The sequence below is a fragment of the Theobroma cacao genome, chromosome 10 (genome assembly GCF_053813885.1).
Source record: "Theobroma cacao isolate CCN51 chromosome 10, ASM5381388v1, whole genome shotgun sequence".
Classification (NCBI taxonomy): domain Eukaryota; kingdom Viridiplantae; phylum Streptophyta; class Magnoliopsida; order Malvales; family Malvaceae; genus Theobroma; species Theobroma cacao.
Genome location: NC_142648.1, coordinates 19,936,832 through 19,947,695, shown reverse-complemented (window position 1 = coordinate 19,947,695; position 10,864 = coordinate 19,936,832). Strand labels below are relative to the sequence as shown.

General features: G+C 33.6%; 1 protein-coding gene across 1 annotated transcript; it reads left to right on the top strand.

The window, feature by feature from the left end:
- Positions 1-3,594: 3,594 nt before the first annotated feature.
- Positions 3,595-10,864, top strand: LOC18586820 (Amidase family protein). Its single transcript, XM_018129052.2, has 10 exons — positions 3,595-4,220; positions 4,303-4,614; positions 5,311-5,490; positions 5,586-5,680; positions 5,993-6,068; positions 6,167-6,244; positions 7,124-7,217; positions 7,376-7,425; positions 9,522-9,635; positions 10,466-10,864. The coding sequence occupies exons 1-10, from the start codon at positions 3,678-3,680 to the stop codon at positions 10,556-10,558; spliced, it is 1,635 nt and encodes a 544-aa protein (XP_017984541.2). The 5' UTR covers positions 3,595-3,677; the 3' UTR covers positions 10,559-10,864.

The following is a 10,864-nucleotide window of genomic DNA, read 5'->3' as shown; positions in this document are numbered from 1 at the left end:
TGCTGCTGCTGGTGGATTCGTTGCAATCTTCTTTTTGCTTCACTTATTGATAATTATGATGAAAATGCTGCTGATAGTTTGAATATAGCAGTTCACATTTTCTGTAATAGGCATTTTATTTTATTTTATTTTCTTTTTACATTTTAAAATTAAAATGGGGGGAAAGAACAGAAAGTTTTCTCCTACTTTAGTTCTAAGGTTTTGAATGTTCGCAACTTTTGTAAATGTAAACTCTTATTGAAACTGCTTTTGGCTTTGAATTTGATATGCACCAAATATAGCTAGAATGCCCTTTGGATGTGGACATGAAGCAGTTTTTTTTTTTTTTAAACTGGAGAAGGGAGATTCAAACTTTGCTCTTCAGACAGGAATCATGTATCAACCAATAAATCAAATGTTCAAGTGCGTGGACACGAAGCAGTTGCCCTCAATACTTTGCTTGAAAGTTGAGAGGGTAATGTTGGCTTGGGGGAAATGGTTGGTTCTCATTAGAAACAAAACCCAAATGGGGTGACCTTATGCAGATTTATAAGGTGAATTTATAAGTAGGTCTCTATGTTAAAATTTGTACCACCACTTATTTGTATAAACCTTGTAAATGGTATGTACATTTTGTTGTATGAACACTAAAACTTGTAATTACAGTAGTATTTTATATATGTATCAAACTATGTACCTTCACTTAATTGTAAAGAGTTAATAAGTATTTGTACATCATATTGATTCAAGTACATCACTATATTAAAATTAGTAACTCCACTTAATTGTACAATACTTGTTAATGGTACGTACATCTCTACATTGAATTTGAAATTTCACTTAATGTTATAAGACTAGTGAATAGCTTGGACATTCTATTTTCAATGGTACATGGATTATATTGCATTTAGACATAAAATTTATAAAATCTCCCAACTATTTAAAAAAATTTAAATAATTTTTTATTGCATTTAATCAAACTTTATACTTTTATTTTAGACCAAATAAGTTTTTGAAAATAACGGTTAACTAATTATCATTAATTAAAACATCTTATCTTACTTATAATTTGGTGCTGATGTAGTATGTTGATATGTTATGAACATGTAATATTTTTACTTTTTATGTTAGTTTTATGTCAGTGACACGTGAAAATAAAATAACAAATATCATTCTAATTAAGGATAATTATTCAATAGTTAGATATATTTGATAAAATAAAAGGTAAAGAAGTTTAAATGAAAGTAATATAAGAATTAAAACTCATTTGGATATTCTTAAATAATTTAAGGATTTTTAAAAGTATTATACTTTGCTCTTATAAATATATATATATATATATATATATGAGAAAATGTACCTTGTCTTAATTATAAAGAGATAATTAAGAAGTTTTTGTATATTATATTTAAATTGACATGTGCGTTATTCTAATTGTGGAGACTGTTGTTTCTTTGTTAACTGATTGGTTTGAAGTGGCTTTGGTAGGTTAGTCTTGGAGGCTTAAAAGTCTTTGTAGGGGCTAGGATTCTCTTCAATAAGTTGGTTGCTATTGATTCCGTAAAGGCTTTTTTTATGTAGAATTAAGCGACTCATGGTTTTGGTGTAAGATGTTAATATCTATTTTTGTCTTACTTAAATTATAATTTATTAAACAGCATTTAAATATTTAATTTATTAATTAGTGTATAATTTTTTATTTAAAAATTATCTTTCTGAATCTTCTTCTCTAATTAAAAAAATATATTAAAATGAAATTTAATGCTAATTTTTTATGGATCAAATCTAAATCCATTTATTTATTTATAAGTTTAGTAAATTAGATAAAGTTGGTTAATGGTATATAATATTAGGGATGCTATATTATTAAGAAATTAAATGGGTTTTTGGATTTATAAATTAAGATTTTCTTCCATTTAATAAAGAGTACTTTTCATAAATGGGTATGAGGCATAAGATGTTTTTAAGAATGATCATCCTTATAATTTTATCTGTTTTTAGCCAAAAGAAAAAAAATTAGACAAAATTATCCTTAATGAAACCGACCCATTCGTTAGGTTTCGTGCCTAAACCCAAAACCTATTAACGGGTCAAGTATGTTTAGGTTTGTGCCTCAAACTGACTTAGATTTTTTTGAGCTTTTCTCACTAAACTATTCATCTTTGAAGTATTCCTTACCGAAAAGAAAAACGTTTAAGCATTTTGAGCATTTTGGAGTAATTTTTGATACACGAAGAAAACTTGTGAGCTTTTGAGTATTTTAAAACATTTTAGAGTGATTTTTGATATATGAAGAAAAACTTTCGAATATTTTGAGCATTCATATTTGTTAATTATATTGTTAAATGGAATATGGTGTATCGTTTGAAGTTGTTGATCTTATTAAATGGAATTCAGTAGTTTTGGTAATTTTTAAAAATTATGTGACTAGTTTTTAGGCATTGCGTGACTGATTTTAAATATTACGTGACTGAATTTGAGCATTACATGACTGATTTTTGATAAGGCATTGCGTGACTAGTTTCTGATAAAGCATTGCGTGACTAGTTAATAGGCATTGTGTGACTAGTTTTTGATAAGGTATTGCGTTACTAGTTTTTGATAAAGTATTGTGTGACTAGTTTTTGATAAGGCATTGCGTGACTAGTTTTTGATAAGGTATTGCGTGACTAGTTGATAGATATTGCGTGACTTGTTAGTAAGGCATTGTGTGACTTAGGCATTGTTTAAAAATCAATCACGTAATGTCTAAAAACTAGTCACGTAATATCTAAAACCAATCATATAATGACTAAAAACTAATTACACGGTGATGAAGTCACGCAATACTTAAAAATCAATAAAATCAATTTTTGGATTCTATGAATAAACCAATAAACTCAATAATCTAAAACACATATTTGTTTTTTGCTAAGCCATGAAATTGTGCATTTCATAAAAGATATATTACAAAACTCCATAACTCTCCAAAGTAAGAGAAAATATATCTTTATTGAGAGGTCTTGCTCACTCTCCTTATACACAAACAAAATATACAATCTTAATAAAATATTCCCTGAACAATTTCAACTCAAAATTCTATAAAAAAAAATCAAAATTCCTAACAAACATGCTTAACAATCATCACAATCCCAGATACAACAAAATCGTGAACCACCATAAAACCCATCAAACATGTTTTAGCTGTTTTTTCTCCCTGAGCAATATCGTTGCTTGTAAAGAGTAAAATCGTTGTTCATTAATCTTAAGAACCCCAAGATTCACTATCTAAAAAAATAAAACAAAATAAGAAAGAATTTGACGCCATATCTGCGAATTGGATGACGAGATAAATATATTTGAGTAAAAAGAAAAATCGAGATTTAATTTTAAAATTTTTATCTGAATAGCGAGAGAGAGAAAATTAAAACTATTTTAATTTATCTAAAATTATTTAAATAATATTATTTTAAAAGTAATATTTTTAAATTAAGTTCGTGAGGAAGGTTATTTTTATAATTTTTTCTTTAATAAATACGTCTTAAAAAAAAAGTTAACTTAAAAAAGTCAAATAGAAGCAAATTAGAGTAAAAACTATTAACCATGGGTAGGAATAGGATGTATGGCAAGCATAATTAGCAGGGATGGGGTGTAAGAAGTGAGAAGGGGGGTTGGGTTGCGGGCGCTTGGTGTCACCCATTTCCTCATTCCTGTCGAAAATGCTATCAACAATTCAACCGTCGCGTTGTCTGTCTCGCTTTCCAGTCCACTTACCTACCTGCGGCCGCACCAAATCTCGCTTTCTGCGCGTGGTCTCTTCCGCTCAACCCGTCACCACAGCCCCACTCGCAGACCAATCACAAATCCTGTCCATCCGCGACTCCCTCCTCTCCCGCCACCTCAGCGCAGTCCAAGTGGCCGACTCCTACCTGGGCCGCTTGAAACAGACGGAGCCCCAAATTGGGTCTTTCCTCCACCTATCCGAGCCGGACAAGGTGCTGAAACAGGCGCAGGAGATTGATGACAAGATAAAGAGGAATGAGGAAGTGGGTCCCCTTGCTGGGGTCCTTGTGGCTGTCAAGGACAACATTTGTACGGCTGATATGCCTTCTACCGGTGGCTCCCACATTCTGGACGGGTACCGTCCGCCGTTCGATGCCACAGCCGTCAAGAGGTTGAAGGACTTGGGCGCCATTGTGGTTGGCAAGACCAACTTGGATGAGTTTGGCATGGGGAGTAGTACTGAAGCTTCTGCTTTTAAGGTTTGGAATTTTCTGCTAGTGAAAATCCTACTGCTACCTGGAATCGATCGCTTTACTTACTTAGGTGAAGGTCTTTCATTAGGTGACAGCAAACCCGTGGGATCTCTCTCGGGTGCCAGGAGGATCATCCGGAGGCTCAGCTGCAGCTGTTTCTGCCAGGCAATGTGTTGTATCACTTGGGAGTGATACCGGTGGAAGTGTGAGGCAGCCAGCATCATTTTGCGGGGTAGCTGGTTTGAAGCCAACTTATGGCCGGGTCTCGAGATTTGGGCTTATGGCATATGCATCATCCCTTGATGTCATTGGATGTTTTGGTTCATCCGTTGCTGACACCGGGATTCTTCTTCATGCAATTTCTGGTCACGATGCACTTGATGCAACTAGCAGTAAACGAGTTAAGTAGTCTTTGAATTTTAGACCTCACTGCTATGCCAAAGATATTTTGTTTGCGTAGGTGCCAATAATTATTTCTCATGCTTCACTGCAAAACAATATGTTTTTTTATTTTAACCATCTATCAATTTTTTGAAGATTCTGACAGTTACCTGTATGTATATACGTATTCAGGAACTAACTTGTTATGCATACGTTATTCATTTGTGAAGCTGCTTAGGAGTTAGTCCAGTTCAACATTACCATCTATGGTTTAAGCAATTTAAGCAATTGCATCCTGCTGTCAACTATAATGCGCCATTTGACTGTATTTTCTGAAGCAAAAGTCGTTATTATGTTTTTGAAAGGTTAATGTGATTAATTTTGGATGAGTTAAGGTTATTTATTTGTGTGATTGTCCTGTTTATTTTTTCTAATTATATTCTCTCTTAAACCCTGATCCAAGGGCTTAATTTTTCTCTTTACCTTCTTGCTTACTTTTCTTCCCGATTCTGCTTTCACATCCCATATTGTCTCTGGCCCTTATCTTTGAATCACGTCAATGATGGAACTATTGATTAGAATCTTTGACTTTGAATGGTGCTTCTGCTACTTTATAGCTATCATGTCTATTTTGAGTCAACCACATGTAAGCGTTATTCCTTGTTGGTTTATTGTAAAATTTATGTTCTAATTGTGTAAGAATTACTAATTTCAGGAGGTGCCTGATTTCACTTCTCAATTCCTTTCAGCAAGTTCTTTGAAATCCAGACCATTGGAGGGGCTAAGGGTTGGTCTTATCCGTGAAACTGTTGATGGTGGTGTTGATTCTGGAGTTAAATCTGCAATACAGGGTGCTGCAGCTCATCTGGAACAATTAGGAAGTATTGTGACAGAGGTCTAATTTAATACTGCCATGTCCCTTTTTGCGGAATCCCATGCATATCGATTTTACGTATTCATTTGATTTTTTTTTTTTTGATATTATTGCAGGTGTCATTGCCATCCTTCTCTCTTGGTTTACCAGCTTACTATATTCTTGCATCATCAGAATCATCTTCAAACTTATCACGTTATGATGGTGTCAGGTGAAATGCTAAGAAATATTCAATTTTCAAGCATATATGCAGATATGTAAAAGCTAGTTTTCAATTAATAACTATTCCTTTTTAATTTATTTCTACATGATTGTAAGGGTGAGGTTTGGGAAAAATCTTTTCTTTTGGCCAAAAAAAAAAAAAAAAAAAACAGAGTGAGATTGGGAAGGGGAGAGGGAGTGAAGAGGGAGATTCCTGGAAGCAGCATGTAAATTTGAGAAGGAAGTCTGCAAAAAATATCTCTAAGCTCACCTGATAAAATTTTCTTATGTTTCCTGTTTCTGTGTTTTACAATAAACCCAGATATGGAAACCAAGCTTCTTGTGATGAGCTAAATGTACTTTATGAAGATTCCAGAGCTAAAGGATTTGGGTCAGAGGTCTGTGTCTGAATTAACCATTAAGAAACTTGGCTTATTGTTATATTAGGGTTGTAACACTCAGGAATGTTGAAACTAATACATTTTCATTTTTGCAGGTTAAAATGAGAATATTAATGGGAACATATGCACTTTCGGCTGGCTATTATGATGCATATTACAAGCGTGCCCAGCAGGTATCATAGCTATTGTAGTAAATACTTCTTTATGTTGAATATCTTATGGATCTTAACCTGATGAAGATGGCTAATTAGCTGGGAATAGCCCTATATTTGCATTCTCATGGAATCCAACATGTCACCTTAAAGTCAAAATATTCTAACTGCCAAAATTCTTAGTACAGAACCATGAAACCTCTTTTTGATGTTTAAATTAATTTTTAGGATTAAGTAATTTTATGCTCATGGCAATCAAAGTAGTGATATTATAAATCTCAAAGTTAGTTAATAGTCTCAACAATCTTTTGGTTTTCATTGGCATTTCCAAGTAAATGATTTTGTGCTTTTACAATTTATATATAAGGGTTAATTACGTATTTGATACTCAAACTATAGTCAAAACTCAAATGTTTGATTTGAAACCTTAAGTTATAATGTGCAATATGGTATTCGAACTTTGCTTCCTTTTACCAAATTGCACATTCTGCTAACCGAGTTTGAGAACGTTGGTACCTTAAGTCTAAAAATGTGCAATATACGAATTTGCTTTCATTTACCAGATTGCACATTCTGCTGATCAAGTTTGAGAGTGTGATGTGTCCCCTATATCCAACCCTGTGTGATGATGTGGCGATGCTACACACTCTTTCTACTAATTAACAATGTCCAATCTGGTAAACAGAATCAAAGTTCAAGAATCACATTGCACATTTTTAACTTTAAATACCAACATTTGGCTACAGTACGGGTATCAAATATGTGATTAACCATATTTATAATTTTGAATGGTCATGTCTGTTGGTTTGTCTTTATAGTTGTTATATGCTGAAACCCATGATTCTTTTAGGAGCTTTTATGCTATTAAAGAAGACATTTATGATTATAATAGTGTTTTAGGTAAGGACCATAATTCAGAAAAGCTTCAAGGCAGCATTGGGTGAAAATGACATCCTGATTTCACCTGCAGCTCCATCTGCTGCTTATAAGATTGGTACGTCCTTGTTCTTTTTCTTGTTTTCTTGTTTAATCTCTCTTTTGTTCCTTCTTGTGCATGTGGGAGGGAGGGGAGTGGGGAATGATATAACTCTTTATTTGTGGTCTTCATTTGCTGTAAACACTGAATTACTAAGTTGCTTGTGATGTTTGCAGGTGAGAAGAGAAATGATCCATTAGCAATGTACGCAGGAGATATTATGACTGTAAGCACGTTAATGCTGCGTATTATATTTATTTAAGTCATTCCTTCGCAGAGTAAGGCTTTGATTTCTATCATGAATTTTTGACTGGTTAAGAAGTAAGATTAGGAAAGAAAGAAAAGACTAATACGGAATATGGAGGGAATATTTAGATTAACATTGTGTTTGGACTGAGGGGAGAGGAGGGAAAGAGGGGAAAGTGGGAAACCCTCCCCTTGTTTGGGTAACTTTGAAATAGGAGGGAAGGAGGGATTATCACATCTCTCCATTCCCCCCCAAAACCTCCACTTTATCAATACCCCAAATAAGGGGAAATGCAGGGGAAAAGAATGGCCAAACCTTTCTTGGGACATAAAATGTCTGTAATGTCCTTGCAATTTCTATCAAATTTCAAGGAACCCTTGCTTAAAGTCTTTCTAAACCAACAACCGCTGCTTCTTGTTGTGTTGAATTCACCTGCATCTTTCTTGCTTTTGTGTTTTGTCTCTTTTGGTTGCTCCAATCAAGTATATTTGTTTTTTTTTTAACCCTTACTTTGTATTTATTTATGGGGTTTCTATTCTTGCTTTTGACAGGAAAAGCTTTTGAACTTTTTTTTTTACATAAAAGTGATGGTTTATGCTAACTTTTGGACAAATTAAAATTTTTTTTTTTGATAAAGCTCACTTTTGTGGAGTTAGATGCATGGGAAAGAATTTCAAAAATTGAAGAGCAATCATAATTTTTATACCTACTTTTATTAGAATTAAACTTCTTTTTAATAAGAAAAGAAAGAAAAAGATATTATAATTACAAATTCAATTTTTATTTTCATGACAATTATATTGTTATTTTACTAAGAAGGTATACAACTTGGAAAAGGTACATTGCAATGAATCATTTCCTTTGTTTTCCACTCTTTAACCAAACAAGGAGTCTTCGATTTTCCTCACTTTTCCTTTTCCTGACTATTTTTAGCTATCCAAACAAGGGAAACATGTATCCTTTCCTATCCTTTTAAACAACCCTCCCTTTCCCTTCCTTTCCTTTACTAACTTATATCCAAACATAGTGAAAAGATATGGCTTTCACCATGTTAAGGTTACAGAGTTGATTTTATGTTGCTAACACTGACATTGAAATGCTGCTTGTGGCTTCAGTTATTGATTCTGTGTTACTTCTTTTTTTGCAATTTATCTATTTCACTTCTTTAAAGATTAAATGAGAATAGAAATAGTATATCTAATGTTAGGATGCATGGACAATGAGAACTAAGGTTAGCCAATTTTCCTATTATCAGAAATTTTTCAATATATTTGCATCCATCAACTGATTAAAACCATAGTTTATTATTGGCTTTTCTTGGGGGTTTACTGCATTAAAATGTAATCATGATACACTATCCTATAGCTTCGTTTATGTGCTCATGGGTTAGACATATTAAGGCTTTTTTTTTTTTAAGATGTTCCAAAATGATCCATTTCTGAACTTTACAGGAATTGGGGCCTTGAGCTAGACAAATTGGAAGAAAATGATTTGTCTAGCTGAGCTTGGTTGCTATGAGATTTTAAGGCTTGGTGCATTGTTTTGTTGACTTACATGGGAACTTAGAAAATGGCTTTTGTTAGTTAGGAGTCAAGAATCTTGGGGATGATTTAAACCATTAAACTGTCCTTTCTCTTAAGCATATTATGCAGTTAAGATTACCTTAACAGCTTGCAATGTTGTTGCACGGTTTTTGCTCTGATGCCTGCATTTCATGTGCATCATAAGTTGTCATTGACTGGCAGAAAGGACCGCACTTTATCATTTTTATTGTCACTAATTACTCTGATGGCGTTTCCTCACATGGATAGTAATCTCCATTCTTTTGATTTTGAGTTTTAATCACGTGGTGATGATTGTGTAGCAATTAAATTACAGTGCCATGTTATGAGTTACCACAACATCATGCTCATAAACTTTTTAAATTTTTAATTTTGAGTGGATATTTGCTGCATTTTTTTAAATTTCTAATTATAAAAGAAATGTCAAGTATGAATTAAAAAATTCCAATTGTTTGCTGCATTCTTATTCTCTTTCTGCCCTTCTCTCATTTGGAGATTTAATACTCATTACAGGTCAATGTTAACTTGGCGGGCTTACCTGCATTAGTTTTGCCATGTGGATTTGTTGAGGGGGGGTCTGCAGGTCTTCCTGTTGGCCTTCAAATGATTGGTGCGGCATTTGATGAGGTATAGAGCTGCCCATTTTCGATTAACTTGTTATTTAGTTATAATTGGTTATTTTTACATATATTAACTGAAAATAAAGAAGATTCAGGAAGGTTTTCTAACATTGCATTTGGTAAGATGGAAGGAAGGGGTGGAAGGAAAATGGTTTTTTACTTTTTCTGTCATTTTGAGAGTGGGAATAGGAAAATTTATTGAAAATGGGTAGATTTGCACCTTTCTTTTTCTGCAAAATCTAATTTTTCCATGCCCATTTCTTTATGATGTTAACCTCATCTCTTTTCTTTCCTTCCACTTCCCATTTCTTGTACCAAACATGAAGATGGAAAAACTAATGTCCATCCTTTCCTTCCCTTTTCCCTTCCCTCCATTTCCCTTCTACATAGCTGCTGCCAGTGTAAGAATGAAGGGAAAATAGGAACAAAGAGAAGTAACCTTTTGATTTAGGTGATAGTATCTGTCAAGTTGGCAGCTTTTGATTTTCTTAAGCACCGATGCTATTGGAATGACTCTTTCCACTGTATGCTATAGTTTGGAGACATCAAACACATGATGAGCATTAATCAAGGACGGGTAGTTAGAGTTCTTGGAGTTATGATGAGAAAATAATCATTCTAGGAAAAAGTGTGTACCCATTTTGTTAGACAAGCCACATCATATACACGGACAAGCATGCAACTTATATGCTTGTTTTTAACAGTTTTAAGAGTCTAGATCAATCATTGTTTTTTTCTCCTCTCCTCTGCTATCATTCAAAAATTAGAAGTCTCAATCTGCTGATATTCAAAGTCATCAGTTTCTTTTTCTTTTTCTTTGTGGTGCTATTTTTTCAGGAAAAATTGCTCAAAGTGGGTCATATCTTTGAGCAAACTCTTCAGGGTCACAAGTTTGTTCCTCCACTCATTCAAGATGGTGTTTTTGCCTAACCGTTGATGATCCGCACTTTTTCTGAGAATCCTGATGCTTAGGTGGCCTAACTGAAAACTTTGTGGCGGGTGGATCTGCAGGTTCAGCCAGGTTGTGACTTTAACTCTGTTTGAGACATGGTTTATGGCATGCTGGAATGATTCGGCCATATAGATCCCCAACAGCATGTAATTATTGGCTGCGTTAATGCTAGTTATATGGAAGAAAAAACAGTTTAATATTGAAATGCAATCTTGTTCTTCAAGAGTATTTCAATGAAACAAGTATATTGTACAGTATGAAAATTTGGGTACATATTCATGAAA

Excerpts from the sequence above, each read along its gene's own strand:
- LOC18586820 (XM_018129052.2), top strand. The coding sequence starts at position 3,678 with ATGCTATCAACAATTCAACCGTCGCGTTGTCTGTCTCGCTTTCCAGTC. Across the intron at positions 5,681-5,992 it reads TCACGTTATGATGGTGTCAG|ATATGGAAACCAAGCTTCTT; the intron begins GTGAAATGCTAA and ends CAATAAACCCAG. Across the intron at positions 7,218-7,375 it reads ATCTGCTGCTTATAAGATTG|GTGAGAAGAGAAATGATCCA; the intron begins GTACGTCCTTGT and ends TGATGTTTGCAG.